The sequence below is a fragment of the Apodemus sylvaticus genome, chromosome 3, assembly GCF_947179515.1.
Source record: "Apodemus sylvaticus chromosome 3, mApoSyl1.1, whole genome shotgun sequence".
Lineage (NCBI taxonomy): Eukaryota > Metazoa > Chordata > Mammalia > Rodentia > Muridae > Apodemus > Apodemus sylvaticus.
In genome coordinates, this window is record NC_067474.1 from 131411160 (window position 1) to 131428480 (window position 17321).

The window sequence follows — 17321 nt, forward strand, 5'->3', positions numbered from 1 at the left end:
GGCTTGAGGCATTAGGAAGCATAAAGCGATAACAGTTTGTGTATGAGATGGTAAGATTTCTTTTTTGAGAGTTAAAGTTGAGAGAAAATTTCATATTGATTTTAATGTGGGGAAAGACATGTTCCTACATCTCTGCCTTGCTTTCCTTTCTCACAGATTGGGTTATTTGTGAGTAAAACATAGGCTTTGATTTTTCTCTTTAGTTAGCCCTCAGAGGAGGCCAGATACTGTGTGAATTTAAAGGGAAAATGTAAAGGGAGAATGATTCAGGGTTCTCCCACTCCCCCCCCAGTACGTGTTCCCTCAGAAAACTTTACTAGACTTTTAGAAATACTACCATTACTGCCACATCTGGGTTTTCTCTTTCCCTTTCCTATTTAAAAGGTCTCATAGTCATCCAGGACCTCTAGGAGAGAGTGAGGCCCAGGGCTGCAAATGAGGAGGCCTGAGGCTGTGGCCAGCTGTGCTCCGAAGTCTCCCTAGGGTGCTACTTACCAGTGTGGATTGGAAATCATCAGAAGGCTGGCAACAGAGTCCCCTGGGATTGATTTCATGCTCTCTTGCTGGGAGAAGGTAGAGGGCATGTGGAGATTTCAAGTCACAGGCAGATGAGCCAGGGACAAATAATGTGTAAGAGAACTGAAGAGAGTGTTCAGGAAAGTGAGTCTACTTTTAGGACTGAGAGTGCAGTTGGTTACCTCAGACTGCTTTGGAATCTTTGGGTTAAAGTTAACCATTGCCATCTGAGAAGTGACTGAGGAAGTCCTCTGGCTCTCTTTTGAACTAGTGCTCCATTTACAAATTTTGTGTGTTGCTTTGAGAAAGCTCTGGGAGACAGTTGTAGTAATAATACTGCAGGTGCCAGTATTGGGTCTTAAAACTTTGGTAACAAAAACCATGATTTAGAAAAAGGCCTGGAAATAGTGGGAGTGGCTCAGGCTGCATGGAAATTTCTGAAGACTGGATGGAACAGGGCGACAGTGGGAGGGAAGTAACCCAGGCTCTCTGTTTTTGTGTTTTGTTTTGTTTTCTTTTTCTTTTAATTTTGCTTCCCTAAGTTTTAGATGCCTCTGGATGTTCAATGCTAGCACCTTTACAGACTGGAGCAGCTCGATTTTCTTCATATTTACTTTCAAGAGCAAGAAAAGTGCTGGGCTCCCACTTATTTTCTCCCTGTGGTGTTCCGGAGTTCTGTTCCATATCCACCAGAAAGCTGGCGGCCCACGGCTTTGGCGCATCAATGGCGGCAATGGTGCCCTTCCCTCCCCAGAGGTATCACTACTTTTTAGTGCTGGACTTTGAGGCCACGTGCGACAAGCCACAGATTCATCCTCAGGTAAACTGTTGTATCATTGCTTCAGAAAAGGTTGGGTGGGCAAGAAGGAGGGAGGAGAGTCTTGCTTCTTGGGACCTAGAGTTTTCGCCTATCTCATGGCTTTTAGTAACATAGGTTGGTTACACGTGTGCTAGGGCAAGGCAGTACTGTGCAGTCCCTGTGGAGAACTGGATACATTTTTCTCCCTACTCTTAGCTTTTGGGAATCAGAATGCAGTACTCCCACCCTTCCTCTCCTGTGGGTTCTATTGTCCTTTCTTCCTGTTGTTGCTGTATGTCTTTTTAAGGAGTATGGTGATACTATCCTGATGGTCCTGAGGGTCTTGACGTGACCTTACTTCCTGGTGTTAACACTTTTACCCTCACTCATAGATAACCCTGTCTTGTCAGTAGATTGTAGTACAAGAGACAGTTTGTGATGAAGGGCACAGGCTAGGTTAGAAGAAACACTAGTCTGCTTTGCTCCTTTGGATCATTTGCTCTGGCAGAAGCCAGCTAACACATACAAGGACACTCGGACAGTACTGTGGAGAGACTCATGTATAGAAACTGAGGCTGCGATCCAGCAGCCAACCCTGCTTGGCTGTCATGTTACTGACTGCGGCAGTGGATTTGACAGCCTCTGCCAGGTCTTCTGATGACCATAGCCCTAGTGATAGCTGCCTTCAACGCTAGGACAGACCCTCGGCCAGCTAAGCACCTACCACATTCCTAACTCACAGGAACTGTGACAGAGAATGGTTGGTTCTTATGCTTTACGCCACACATTTGGGGATTTGTTCTTCCTTTATAAGGTATCTCATGGTATTGATGAGAGTGTCCTTGAACTCACTCTGTAACTCAGGCTGACTTTGAACTTGCCATCCTACCAAGTGATAGGACTATAGGTGTGTGTTCCTATACTTGGTTTAGTGTAATTTGTTAAGTAGCATTAGAGAATCTGAACAGGTGCCATTGCTAGTCTGTTGGAAAGGAAAATGTCTTTGCTTTTCTTCCTTGCATACAAAGACCTTCCTTGTATACAAAGACCTTTTATTTTTTAAGGCACCCTCTTTAGGGAGCTTAGATTAGTAGCAGAGAGGAACCTCTGCTGGGTATGTGAGGGGACAGTTGAACACCAGTGTGGTAGTTCATTGCAGTGTGGGGCCTCGGGTGCGCGTGGCTCTAGGATGGCACTCCTGCACTGCTAGGTTAGAGTGTGTAAGTTTGGAACATGCAGATCTATTGCTTTGGGAGAGTAGCTTTCATTAGGAGGCCAGAGTGGGAGACCTCACAGTTGGGACTTGGGAGGCAGGGACCACTGGGGACAACAAAAAGATGAAGTCTTCATTTCTTAAGGTTAGTTAGCTTTTTCTCCCGGGGCATAGCTATAGAATGTAGGTTGTTTTACCTGTCCAGATGGTACACCCTCTTTGCTTTCCTCTTTCCTGTTTGTTGTTAAGGTAGAGGCTTGACTCTGGGGCATTGGAATCAGGCTTGCTAGACGATGATGGCGCCCTAAGGGGAGGAACTTTAGATGGCATTAGACTGAAGGGAAGGTTTGGGAACTGTCCCAGCTGCACTTAACCTTGTGTGTAGGGGAGCTGAGTGGTTGGATGGGAATTCTAGTTGTGGAGTCTTTTGAGTTGCAAATCCAGGATCCACATTCTAATGTCCCATATTATTTCCCTTATAGAGTAAGTTTCAGTCTTGAGTAAGCCCGACGGGTCATGGCTATAAATCTAGCATACCTATATTACATGTGCTTCATCTTTATCTTCTCTGGATCTCCATAGCTGCTGGCTTGGCACTTCCTCACGGCATTTGCTGCTTCCTGGAACATGCCTTAGTGTGTGTGCTTCTTAGCTTTCCACTTGGATTGTAAGCTCAGCAGTTACATAGCTGTTTGCCTGTCCTATGGAAGGTCTTGCCAGTGTTCTTGAAGGTGGAACCTGATTTATGTCTCTCAGTTTGTTTGGACAGTGTCATCTTTTGTCTCTCTTTCAAGGGCATGTCTGTCTGTGTGTCCATTGTCACACTGAAAAATATTATGCAGTGGGAATTTAAATCATCTATGCTACCAGCTTGCTTCCCAGACTTAGGCCACCAAGGGTTTTCATGACCCACACCGGGTAAGGAGCTTGGTGCTTGTTTATGAGGGTCTGCATCCATCCTAAGACTATTCCAGAGTCAGTGAACCCTGATGATATTATTCCAAGGGCACTTAGGGTGCATCATTAGTTAAGCACTAGCTGTTGCTTTAGAGAACTTGGAAAGAGGCATTTGCTGTCTTGCTTATCTTGAAGAGGGGAATACGAATGATCTTGGAAATTATAGACCTGTTAGTTTACTGCGATACCAGAGAAGATAGTTGACCTGTTCGTCAGATAATCAATCAGCAAACAGCTAGAAGAATGTGGGGTACTGAGTAATAACTTACATGGGTTTCTGAAGAAGAGCAAATCCTGTCAGATCAATCTAACTTCTTGGTGTGACAAAGTGATGGATTCGAGTGGGTCTAGGGAAAGTGATAAATGTAATGCATCTCAACTTCATTAAGCCTCTGCAAGGCTGCCTTCAGCGGGTAGGCAGGCGCGCTGGGGCCACACATGTATGTCCTCTGGACTATCTCTAGGCCACCCTCAAGAAAGGGATGGGGAAACCAAGACCTGTTATTAATTGCAACTTAAAGCCCCATTTCATTTGGGGGAAGGAGAATCTGATAGAATGCAGAGGAAACTTGGAAGGCGAATGAAAGTAGTTTTCTGTCCCAGATAGGATAGGACTTGTAGTGAGGTGGTTGTAGGCAGGCTCTCATCAGAGCCCCTGCTGCCTAGGTGAGTCAAGGCAAGTGAGGAAACTGGAAGAGCTTATAGTAGAGGGACAAAATACTATAGGCAAAAAACTAAGCCTAAAAAGAGAGAAAGTAAGTGGAAAATAGTTTAGGCCATTAATTTCTTGTTCTTAGTAAATGTGTTAATACCTTGCTCTGTGTTTAACAACGGCCACCAAAACTCCACCCAGATTTAAATGGAAGGAGGAAAGATTGAGATTGTGGTAGGAAGAAACTTCCAAAAAGAAACAAGAAAATCAATCACTAGACTATAATGCACCTTCTTTCAGAGTGTGAGATAGCTGTTCTGTGACACACTTTTTATAGAAAAACCCTGCATGTGTTCCCGGGCTAGAACTAGAACTTTCCTAATTGGCTCTTGCTTTTAGTACTCCAAGATCTTTGCACAGCTCACTTCTGGATCTTTTAGACCCTAAAATTTAGAGCATGACACCCTTTCCAGGTATGTGGGGCAGAAACAAGTTATGGCCCAGGAAAGACCTGTTGTTCAGAGGCTTGGTATGGACTTCATTTATCTGTCTCTCATTTTCAAAAGTCTCTGAGTCAGCTTATTGAGACTATCTTAAAGGAATACCTCCATGAGAAACTAATAGTTGTGTGCTCTGTTGTGCTTGGGTATATAACAATATTGGTTATAAATATAGTTTTGCTGGTTATTTTTGTACTTTGTTCTAGTAAGTGAAACTGGACTTGCTTAGTCTACTCCATTTGGGGGAATTGGTTTACTAGTAATAGGTTTTCTTTTTTTTTTTTTTTTTTTTTGGTTTTTTTTCGAGACAGGGTTTCTCTGTGTAGCCCTGGATGTCCTGGAACTCACTTTGTAGGCCAGGCTGGCCTCAACTCAGAAATGTGCCTGCCTCTGCCTCCCAAGTGCTGGGATGACAGGTGTGCGACACCACCGCCCAGCAGTAATAGGTTTTCATGTTGTGATTTTTGTGCTCATTTTATGTTTCATGTGTTTCTATTTAGATTAATGTGATAAGTATTAATTTAAATGAGACTTTTTCATTGGAAAACCTTTTTTCTCTCAAATGTTAATTTAGATGATTTAAAGTATTAGAGGCTCTAGATTTCAGAAATGTGGGTTTTTTGCTCGTCTTAGGAATTGCTTCTTGATACAGAAGTGAATTTCTATCTGTTGAAGGGAACAGCGGCTGCTTTGTCCTCAGCAGCCAGAGCTGCTTTGCTCATTTGGTGTGGCTGTGCATGCTGTGATGGTTGTTGTGACCCTGGGGCCCAGAGAGCAGTCTGAAAGCTTTGGTGGCTCTTTAATTGTGCATCTTTAACCTCAGGGCAAGTTCTCTCACCACCTCAGTGTTCAGAGGAGACCAAAGCAAATGTAAGTGAGGAAAATGAGGTGTAGGCCAGCTTGTGGGGAAGATGAAGTAACCTCAGCTGTCTGCTCGGTTTGGGAGGGAGGGTAGCATAGCTCTCTGTCTGTGGGGAGTTAGGCCCTGGTTGCTGCCTCCCCTGTCAGTCCCTTGCTCTCCTGGGTAGGCTTTTCTGTCTGCTTCAGAGCAGACCTGTCTACCACTTCCTTCTCCTCTGTGTTTAATGCCCTTAATGTTAGAACAGTAACCTTTGGGGTTAAGGTTTTCTAGTGTGTGGTCTTTGCCCATTGCCACCCACCCTCACCTCCCTTCAGAAATCTTGGAGAGATATTATCTGCATTTCTCTTGTATAGAAAATTGTGCATATCTTGGGTTCATTTGAAGGGCAGGATTGCTGGTGACTGAGGACTAGAACTATACAGAAGAAAGACACTTGAAGTATTTCAGTAGGACCTAGAACTGGCACCATTACTGGTCTTTTGTGAAAGAGACATTGTAGAAAAGTTTACAGGAAACTGGTTAAGATTACTATAAGTCAAACTATATTGATTCCCTTTTTCCTTCCTTAAAGACTGAAAGACTGCCCCCCTCCCTCCAAGGATTGCTCTTTGCTCCATAATTGCCTTCTTGTTTTCTGTTTTTGGTTCTTGCAGTCTCTAAGCGGTCAAAAAGAAAGTACCCTATAGAAAAAAAATACCCTTTCCCCTTCTTTCCTCTTAATTTGCTGTGTTTGCAGCTTCTCCACGTGGGAGGGACTAGGCCCGCTTTTTAGCAGGACTCAGTTGTTAGATTTGGTTCCCTGTCTTCAGTCTCAGTCAGCCTGCATTTTTTTTTTTTTTTTTTTTTTTTTTTTGTACAAACAGGCGAAAGACGCTGATGCTATTCTAAACTGGGAAATGAAATGCAAAACCGACGTTAATGTAACATTATGGCTGAGATTAAATGCACCAAAATCAGGAAATTCAAAGTTATGCTTCCCCCAGCAACTATAACTCAGCCTCATCTGGCGTGTGTAGTATTTTGTGTTAGTGTGGATGGTGTTATATGTTAAGACATTAAAGTTAACACCATAAGCAGAGCACAAAATGCTTGAGGGGCTGAGTTATGACGACTCTGTTAGCTGTAAGTGTTCTCTTGCAGGCTCCGGACTCCTCAAATAATTTTCTCCCTTGCCCATCAGAACAATTATTGCCTTTCTTTTCAGTTATATTTCTGCTTTAGCACATCTTTTCCAGGGTCACCATAAATGAATTCCACTATTGGTGGCCAGTAATTGTAGGGAGAATGGGGTGGCCCACTAGACCCTTTTGTCCTTTTGTCACTGCTTCCATAAAAGTGGTCCTCCCTGCCCCCTAATCAGCCTGTTGTTTCCTCGTGTTCCCCATAGGGATGGGCCCCATCCTGACTCCCTGTGGCTCCTCACTAGTGCTCCCTGAATGGGAACAAGCTTCACTGTGTCTTGGCTGTGTTGTAATTCCATATGAAAGCCAAGGGGCCCCTTTTTATTTAGAGCAGACATAGTGATGTAGAAGTAAAACATACATTTCAGGACTGGCGCACTGGTGCTTGGTGGTGCTGCCTTGTGTGGTTGGCATGGCAGAGACGTGGTCAACATGGCTTTATTTGCTCTATTCATGTTGCTTCTCTCCCCTCCCCAGGGCTTATACCTTTAAGCTACCATGATGTATAGTTCGGTTGTAGAGTTGCCTGGGGTGGAGCTGGGAATTTTCCTTGGGGAGCATTGGGTCATTGGTAATGAAATTACCACGTAATTTAGTGCAAATCAGGAAACATCTCCCCTAGCCTCTTATTATCCCAGTGGTCTCTCCAGGCACAGTCAGCTGTTGGACTGCAGATTTGCTAGGCACTGGCCTAAGTTTGTTGGTAGGAAAGAGCTCCAAGGAATAGGAGCATTGATATGTGGCGGATGACATAAGGACTGTTAAGTAACAGGGATACTGAGCTGCCTTTTAGGGTTTTGTTGACTGTGACAGAACCTACTCCGTCAGCAAAGGAATGGGGAGGAGCTCATTGTAACCACCTTGGAGGCAATGAAAAAGCCTCTTTTGCTCTTTGGATAGCAACTGCTGGAATAAAAGCCAACTAGGAGCTCTCCTACCCTCAAGGAGCTGAGTCCAGGAGAGTGGATGTATGGTAACCAACAGGCAGTGCACTGTCACTGCAGGAAAGATGGGGTAGGGCCCACAATGGATGGGAGCCATCTCATAGTTTGCAGGAGGGGCAAACAGGCTTTATATTGTGAGAAGTTTAGGAGGCCCAAAGGGCCATGTAGGCCTGAGGCCTCACAACTGTTGCAGCATGGATTACCCCCCCCCCCCAAAAAAAAACAACCAAAAACAAAAGCAGAAACAAAAACCAGAGGGTTTTAACAGAGGAAAATATGTTGAATTGGCTTAGTTCTGGTGCAGGGAAAGTCTGAATTTTAGGCAAATTTGTCAAAATGTTGAAAATGAGTAAGTACAGATGATAGATGAATTTGAGTCCATTGAATAGTTCACGGTTTAGTGGGATTTTTAAATTAGTTCTCCCATTCAAGTTAGAAGCTCCTATTGGGATGCTCGTGAGTGAGAGTACTGTGTCTGGAATAAGTTTAGGAATTTGAATCAATAAAGTCTGGACATAAAGGGTGAGGATCAAAGCAAAAAAAAAATTAAAGAGTTTTTGTTGGATGTGACAGAATCAACTAAATCAGCAAAGGAATGGTGCTGCTGGGGTGGGTGGAGTTTAAGAGCTGAGGCTCTGAGGAATTCTTAGGAGGCCATGCTGGGTGTCAACTGTCAATTAAAGGTGTCATTGAAGGTTGGGTGGAATGCTAGATCTCAAGGGAAAGACAGTTTCTGGAGAGTGATAGGATATCTTCTCACATAAAATACTGGGAGTTGCAATTGGATCTGCTAAACACACCTTAATCAGACCTGGGAAGTTTAGGCCCCTCAAATAGAAAAACAGCTGTGTGGTTAACATTGAGAGGGAGTGTAAAAGAATGGTTAATGAAGAGGCACCTAGGTGACTGGAGCTCTGGGAAGCCAAGGAGAAAGGGTAGAGTGGGGAGTGTTAGCCAGGGTGTTTGACTCCTCCTATTGATTGCATTTCTTTTACAGACTCATCTCAGTTGTTTGACATGAGGAAACTGATATTAGGTGATGCTTTCTCCATATGTCTTGTTGGGAAAAAGGATTCTGCTTCATTTTGATTAAGATGCCATTGGATGATTATTTTTTATCCTCTTATCCTTGGTGTTCCCAATGCTAAAAAGCCCCCACGGCATTACATTTATGTGATGAGTTCTGAGCTCTAGCGGTAAAAATTGAGCCATAGCCTAAAAACCCATGACGTGAGTGTTTCTAGATTGACACTCGTGCTTCCCTTCCCCCAAGGCTGGCAACCTACAGGAAAATGGCAAGCAGGCAGTGAGAGAATCAGAAAGGATTCTCTGGGGAGAGACAAACATTCAGGACTCCTTGGTAATAAAGTAGAAGTACCGTGGAATAGTCTGCTGTTGGGCTCCTGTTCTCAGATGATATAGTTGGTCAGCGGGAGGTAGAGTGAGTTTTGGTTAGTAGAGCAGTGCTGTTACATGGGTGGCTCTGCTTTTCTTCTTCTGGAGGATGTGCTCAGTGTTTAGTCCTGGGGAGCCGTTCCAGCCAAGAGCTCATCCAAGGGCTAAATTGAGGCAGGAACTCTCCTTCGGAAATGCCCATATTGCTACAGGTAGAGTCCACAGTGAAAGCTGGGCATGTGTCACTCACTTCTAATCCCAGCACTCAGGTGACAGAGGCAGAGCTCTGTGAGTTTGAGGCCAGCCTGGTCAGCTTAGTGATTCAGGACAGTCAGAGCCACATAGTGAGATCTTATCTCAGAATAAAAACCAAATCAAATCAAAACAAAGAATCCATAGTGCAGTGTGCATGGGGGAGGTTGAAAGCACGGTTAGTAAACTAGAAATGGGATTTTCAGTGTGTTGTTGAGTGAAAGGACAAAATAGAGTGAGCACCTACAGTCCCTGGGGATGGAAGAAGATGTTTAAGGATCTAAAAGTGGACATGGTAAAACCTGCTAAAACACTAAGGGAGATGGTAGTAGACTAGGTTAAGGTGGTGATGGTAGAAATGGAGAGAGGTTATGTGTTATAGCCCTTGGGTGTGCTGAGTAAGACCAAAATTGGGAGCAATGCTCATCATAGCTCAAAACGCCATTGGATTCTAGCTCCCTGGGAGTGGTGGTGCCAAGTGACAGAGTATATAATGACAGCTACAGGTAAGCTCCTTTAAGGCAGGTGGCTGTCCCTTTGAGATATATTTGAGGTACTGTTTGGCATTGATCCAGAGAGGTAGGTACTACTAATGATAACTGGTGAGAAAGTTGGGAATCCTACTCTCCCAAATTGTTAAAAAACTTACAGCTCTGACCTGATCTCGTCCCTCCTTAGTTCAGGACCAAGTTTCTTTTGTTCCCATGTACTTCTCCAGGCACCAACAGCATTGAAAAGCCAACTGGTCAGCTGAAAGGGATTAAAAGGGTCAAAACAGGGAAGAGTCTCGCAATCACACATGCCAACTGGGCAAGGTCTTTTTCTGGGAAAGTTGCCTGTACTAGTGATCTGAGAAGTGTCAACATCTATACCATCTGCCAGATGTTAGAAATGGAGTGTCAGGCCACACAGACCTAAATAGATTTGAAGTTTGACAAGACCTTCAGACAGTTCAGTTTGAGGAGTGCCTCTCAGGTTTTCAACTGCAGTATCAGAATCAGCTGAGTGCTTAAAGCCAGGATCACTGGCCCCAATGAGAGGGCTTTGGGCTCACAAAATCTGTGGTAAAAGCTAGAAATTTGCTTTGTTCCTCTAAGTCAACCTGTTCTCAACCTGTGAGTCATGACCCCTTTGGGGGTTGAAAGATCCTTTCACAGGGGTCACCTAAGACTGTGGGAGAACACATGTATTTATATTATGATTCAGACTTACCATTATGAAGTAGCAACATAAATAATTTTATGGTTGGGGTCACCACAACTTGGAGAACTATATTAAAGGGTTGCAGTATTAGGAAGGTTGAGAACCACTCATCTAAATCATTTTACTTCCCTTGAAAAAAATAACAGAAAAAAAAAAAAAACAACCCACAACTCTAGCAAAGCAAGATAGAGAAAAGCATTCTGTTGTTGGGAAGGATGCTGACTCTTTACAAGGCACGGTTATGTGCTCTTGGTGATTCTGTTTGTTTTTAGTGCTCAGGTTTCAATGCAGGGCCTAAACTACATGAGTATTCTACCACTGAACTGCAGTGCCAGCCCAGGAATTTACGTTTTTAACAAATTCTCATTGGGATGCTGTCTGTGGTACTAGCTTTTTTCATCCATAAAATAGGGAGTGATTCCTGCCAGTCTAGGGAGATGTAACACCAGGGAGAAAAGGACTGATGGGCTTAGCTGTCTAAGCTTTCAAGTTTTCCCTGCTAGCACAGCTGCCACACCATCAGTGTGGACAGAGAACAGGGAACCCATGAGCTACTCCTTAGGGATAAAGGAAGTAAAGGAAGCTTCTAGGCATATAGAAGTGCTGTCTGGGGCCGTGATGGGATTACTGAGCAAGTCTCCTGCGGCCTAGCCCAGCCAGCTTCTCTGGGCTCCTACCTAATTACCTGAGTGGGCCTGCATCTGCCTCATTTCTTTACCCTGCTATTCTTCATTCCTTCACCCCAGCTACTGTGTCTTCAGGGCAGTCTATAATTGATTGGGAAAAAATGAGTCTTTGTGTAACCAAACGCTGATCTATCTTGTAATTCTGAGTAAGTTACATGACTTTTCCCCAGTTTATCCCAAGACTAACTGGACAGAATTTGGCTGCATGTGTCCAACCCCCAAAATGAGAACTCTGGGCCTCAGAGTAAAGATGGCTGAGGCAGAGGCTATTCTGTCCAGGACAAGATAGCATGGTGAATGACTGAGAGCATGGGCTTCAGAACTGGGCTGTTTAGAACTGAGTTTTTTCTCTATCAAGTATGAAGAGTGTGACCCTGGCTAAAGTGGCTTATACCCCTTGTACTTCAGTTGCCTGACTGGCAGAGTGCAGTCAGTGATAGTTGTGACTTGATAGGAGGATACAGTGAACTAAAAATACACGTCCGTGCTTTGGACAGGGCCTGGCATGTACATGACAACACTTAGTAGAATTAGTAGAATTAGTGCCTCTGACCCATGGTTGTATAGGAGGCTGCTGGAGCATAGCAGCTGACTGGGAGCCAGCCTTCCTTCTCTGGTTCTGTGCAGACTCTTGAGATAGATGCAGGGTGCTACCTAGAGAGATTTGTTAACCCCACCCCTGCCCTTGCTGTACAGGAATGCTAAGTGAAGATTTCTACCCTGTTTTACTACTATGACAAACTTAAAACTAACTCCAAGGACCTCCTCCCTTGCATAACCAGAGGTTTGTTTTTATTAATTGGATGATTAAAATACAAACTTATGTGTGTGTGTATATATATATATATATATATATAGTGCTTGAGTTGTTTGCTGTCCTAAAGGTTAGCTTCACAAATCCCTGATAGTTGACGTTACTCAGAACATGTGAAAATATTCAAGTTGAGTCATGTGTACACATAGAGACAGGTGTGTGTGCCAGGGTGAGGATACAGTTTTAACACTTGATCTCTTTCACTTACTAATATATATGCTCATTTTTTTTTTTAAATTTCAGATTTTAGTAAAGGTAAATTATAACTCAGACAGTACTCCTATCTCCTTAAAGAGTAGCACCATCTACTTTTAGCCTTGTTTTTACATTTTAATGGCTTCGTGGGGGTCTGTGGAGATGGGTGGAGGGGAACATATAGGTGAAAAATCAGCCCTGTAAAGCTCTGGGTTTTCCCCCGTTGCTTGTCCTGGAACTTCGAGCATCAGCTCTCATCTGTCAAAGTGTAAATCAGCAATTAAAACCCAAACAGCCAAATGCCAAAGATGACCCGAAGCACAAAGCAACTGACAAACAAGTCCGGACAAATCGACGGGTAATTTATAAGCTTTGCCCTAAAATCTAATTATTTGGCAATTCGAATTTGCAGCCAGCCAGAGCTCGGCAATAAATTTAACCCGCCATAAATTATTTAGGAGCAGGCTGTGGTGTAAATCAAAACCATGAGTGTTTGTTTAAGAAATAAGCTCCTTGTGCATAAAATGCTCCCCCCCCCCCCAAAGAAACTGTTAGGCAAATCATACCAGTGTGTCCTCACTCTTCCTGGTGAGCAGGCTCCCCTACTCGTCCCAGAAAGGGTTACCTTGGTATTAGACTATGTCCAGATCTAAGAGACGTTGGATAAGCCCTACATGTTTGCTGTTTGTGGTTAGGTTGCCTCTGGATTTTTACCAAATTCTTTAGTACCGAGGGTGGGGTGGGGGTGGGGGTGGGGTAGGGAGGCGGGGTAGAAGGAAGGGATAGATTTTTTGTTATTATCTCTAAATTGAGGAAATGTCTGTTTGCTCTTCTTAGATTCATTTGGGCAAGATATGAAAATGATCTTCTCAGTCTCATGTTTCAGATGGGATCATAGAAACATCAGCTCAGGTTGAGAAGAATTTGTGCTTTGGAAAAATGGGATAGACTACTACTGTAGTAACCCTCACTGCCAATTCCGGTGGTCAGCTGAGCCCTTTCTGCTGACTAACTTCTGTTGTTTTCTTACTGTATTTGAGCATAACCTATTCTCTACAGATAACTTAGTTGAAGGAAGTTTCCATACCTTAAAAACAAACCCTACAGATTTATTTTCTGTAATCTTCAATGGTTGGGTATGAACTTTCACTTAAAGTGCCATTGCAATCTTGTCCTGTTTATTAAGGGACCCACAAGACTCATAGTTGATCAGTTTTAAAATCAAATGGTCTTAAGACCTGTGTTCTAGCTCACTTATGTAGGAAAAGGCAAATGAATATTTGCTTGGTGCTTCCTTTGTTTTCTCTCCCTTCTGGGAGAAAAATTGCAGCTGGCATTTCCCTGAGTGAGGCAGTGAGTAAATGCAGCAGGGTGAGAGCCTTAGATACTTTGAAAATTCCACTTTTGGAGGTTTTTATCCTTAGTTTTCAGTTGTGGCCAATTGCCAACCACCATCCCCAGACCAGCTGTATTATTTTATTCTGCCCTCAGACAACTGAATGGTTTAAGATAACCTGTACCTGTTCCAGTTTTGGCACTGACAGCTGTGTGTTCTAGAGACCTCTGGTCCCAGGCAGACTAGACAGTTTGGCTAAATCTGGGATTAAGTGGTTGGTAGCAGTTAAAGAAGGAAATCATTCAGAGGTACAAGGTAGAATGACTCTAGTAGACATTGTAGGTACCTGACGCCTGCAAAGCTTGTGACGCCATGCAAAGCAATGTATAGGTCTGTTGCCTAGGCAACGGCTGCCATTTACCCAGAATTCCATAGCCCACCTTTACCTGTAATTACGTCACCGCAGGTATATAACTGAGCAGCGCTCCTTTCCTCTCTCTCTTTCTTTCTCTTCCCCCTTCCCTTTCCGCCGGCTACCCCCTCCCCTTCTTAAATAAAGCCCACGTGGAGCTATCTGGTCTAGCGTGCCTCATTGCGGTTCACGGTTCCACCGCGGCCGGCGCCCGGGGTGCGCACGTGTGGCCCGGTCAGTAGCGGCAGCCACAGAAATCAACTCAGAAACCAACAGACATTGCTTTGGGGTACTCTGAATCTGGCCTTGAACCTGGCGCCACCATTTACCTTGTCATCTTAGCCAGATCACCTCCCAGATCTGTGGAAAATCCCGGAAAGCCGAGTGTTTTCTACTTGACAGATACTAGCTCTGTCTCCTATTTGTCAGTTCCTTCCTGCTTGCACACACAAAAAAAGCTGAGACAGGGAGGACCAATAGGCAAGTGCCAGAGATGCAGACTGAAGGCTCAGGCTCCTCCCTCCTGAACTCAGCCTGGTGGCACCTGCCTGGCTACAGCATGGAGCAGACTTTAGGAACATCCTCTAGACTTCTGCCTAGGCCATCCACACATGCTGCCATTGGGTGTCTGCTGAGGAGTGTGCTGAGGTCCCTACAGAACAGTCAGTCCTACTTGTCTTCCCCCCACCTCCCTTTTTGGAGTCCCAGCTCTGTCCTGTACTAGTAGCATAGTTGATAAGGCACATCTTTGAGCTTTAATTTATTGTGAAATATCAACAGTAATGATTTCCACCTAATAAGTTGTTTAGAGGATTAAGATAATTCCTGTTAGCCCTTAGCAGAGTGTTTACCACAGAGGAAACAAGGAGCAGAGGGAACAGGTTGATTCCATTTTCCACACAGGAGAGTATTAGAGACCATCTTCTGGTCCTTTCTCCAGACTTTTAGCATGCTGAGAGAAGCCAGGCCTCACTCCTGTGCCTGTGCTTGGGATGTCTGCTGAACAGTAGGTGCTTAACAGTACCGGCTTATGATCTGATGCTGGTGTTGATGACATGACTATCTCTCTGGGTTAGTGAGCCTAAAATTAGAAAATGAATGAGAAAGAACAAAATCATAGCACTTGGTATGGCTCTCCACTGTCCCTTGTTTGCTCAGTTGTCGTTTCTACTTATTATTTTAAGCACTTCTCCAAGGCACAAGTTACTCATTTCTTAAGCTCCACTTTGTGTACCAAAGTAGCCCCCCTAGTAGTTTAATTGAATGCAAATGGCATAGAGAGGAAAAGAAATTCTGGAACTATTCTTAGAAGCCAGAAAGAGGCCTTATAAATACAGACTGGGTCTTCCTTCCTCTGGAACAGAAGCACTCAACTGTCCCTGAGAGGAAAATCAAACAAACAACCCTCTTCTTTCTGGGGGGAATAATAAAATTGGGCAAGGGAAAAGGAAGAGGGGCAGGATACCAGCAGGGGCTGTCATTATCTGAGAGCAACTAGAGCTGAAAGCAAGCACTGGGCACATTTCACAGGTCCTTGGGTTGGAATTAACAGTGTCTACTTGTAGCATTGGGGCGGGGCGGGGCGGGGCGGGGGGTGTTTGTCTTTAGCCATTATCAGTAAAAAACACTCTAAGAAATGTTTGGCATGGCCCAGGCACACCTGATGCATAGGTGCAGCGAATAGTTCTTCTCCATGACTGTGCTGTGGGCCAGTATGTGGGGCTTGCTGGACAGTATGGGATGGAAAGAAGTTATCTGTAAGGTCTTTCTGCTCTGACCCCTCAGAGGGTCTTCTTTTTAAATTTTTATTTGTAATTATGTGTCAGTGTATGAGAGTGTGTACATATAAGTACAGGTGCACTTACAGGCCAGAGGCTTCAGATCCCCTGAACTTAGTTATAGTGGCCGTGAGCACCTGATGGATGTGAGTACTGAGAACTGAACTCAAGTTTTCTACAAGAGTAGTGCATGTTCTTAACAGCTGAGTCATCTCCCCAGCTCCATTGAAAACAATTTTTTTTATGTTTGACTCCTTTAGCGAAGACTCCTTTAGAGTCTTCTGCCATAAGCTCCTCTTTGTATCTCAGTGGTTCAGAGGAATAGGTCCTGTGCAGTCATGTTGTTACAGTTCCCGATGCTTCTGAGGAAAGACTCCAGGAGAGTGGCTATGGTGTGTATACGTGGCTCCTGGGAGTCCCTCTTGAATTTTGAGAACTAGGCCTGGGTGACAGGCGATCGGATGTGTCCTGAGCCTTGGGTTTAGGCATCTTGGGGATTGCTCCACCCCCCACCCCCCACCCCCTCCTAGGAGCTGAGAGGGGTCTCAGTAAGATGAATTTGGTCACTAGCTCTGTGTCCCTATGAGTGAAGGAACCATTAGCAGGAGAGTCTGAATGTGAGCTTCAGTGGGAGACCCAAGGCCTGCTGAGAAAGCTGATACAGTGCTGGTCAGAGCAAGAGCTGAGGCATGTTCTGTTTTAGAATACTAATGAAATGCCAGATTTGTAATAGCATTTCACATATCTAAAACAAACCGTGTGCTTGTAAAAAAGTAGAAAGGGATCAACTTTAAGCCATACATTCTTGTAATAGAGGTTTTTCCCTCTATTTATGTTTGATAGATATTTTTGTTTCCAGAGGAATGTCAACTCCTAATTTCATAATGTATCACAGGCTTAAGAAAATTGAATTTAATAAAAGCCAAAGATGAATGGCATCCTTAAAGGTCCCAACACTTGTCTTTATTAGCAGGACAAACTGCAGGTCTCCAAACACTGTTTCTTTCCAAATGAAAGTTTAAATGAAAAGTACAGTTGTGTCACAGGTTAAATCTCATTTTGGGCCTAGCTAACATTGTTAGTGAGGAGCTGCTGTATTTGTTTCCTTGGACACCAGGGCAGCCAAACTCACAAGGCTGTGCAGCTCTTTCTTTTGGGGGGGGGGGACAGGGAGAGTGTTTCTTCTATTTAGTAAGAGAGGATTTACTACAGGGGTTCTGGAGGGGGGCAGTTGACTCCTGTATCACAGCTCTTGGGAATTGCGGATATGTGAAGTTTTAGGAACAGTGTGTTTGGTATATGTGTGAATGCTCAACTTAGTTTTCCATAGCAAAACTCTCCTCTGCTTGGGTTGCTTTGTAGTATTTTATGGGAACAAAGGCTTACCAGTTGGAGAATGAGTTCTTCACTGTACTGGGAGAAGAGGTGTCTTATCAGCTGGCCTAAGGAGCAGTCTGGGCCTTCTTGCCCTTACCTTGCAGCCATTTTGCCCTTCCAGTGTCTAGTAATCAGTTCTTTTCAGCTTCTTTATCTCTGGGGATCAGCCCAGAGGGATCAGGTAAGCTCCCATGAACTAATGAATCTGGTCGAATGACCCTTTCACAGGGGTCACATATCAGTATTTTG

The 17321-nt window shown here is 44.2% G+C and overlaps 1 protein-coding gene across 8 annotated transcripts in view; it reads left to right on the forward strand.

Moving 5' to 3' along the window:
* The window catches only part of Eri3 (ERI1 exoribonuclease family member 3), a 124859-nt gene that overhangs the window by 13923 nt on the left and 93615 nt on the right, over positions 1-17321 (forward strand). For 5 of the 8 annotated variants that reach the window (XM_052177137.1, XM_052177132.1, XM_052177136.1 and 2 more), the window contains exon 3: positions 1059-1336. The exons of 2 other annotated variants lie outside the window; for them this stretch is intronic. In XM_052177137.1, the coding sequence (XP_052033097.1) occupies positions 1082-1336 (255 nt within the window). In that variant the 5' untranslated portion in view covers positions 1059-1081. The remainder of the gene's footprint in view (positions 1-1058; positions 1337-17321) is intronic. One more of the 8 variants, XM_052177133.1, reaches the window with a different exon arrangement.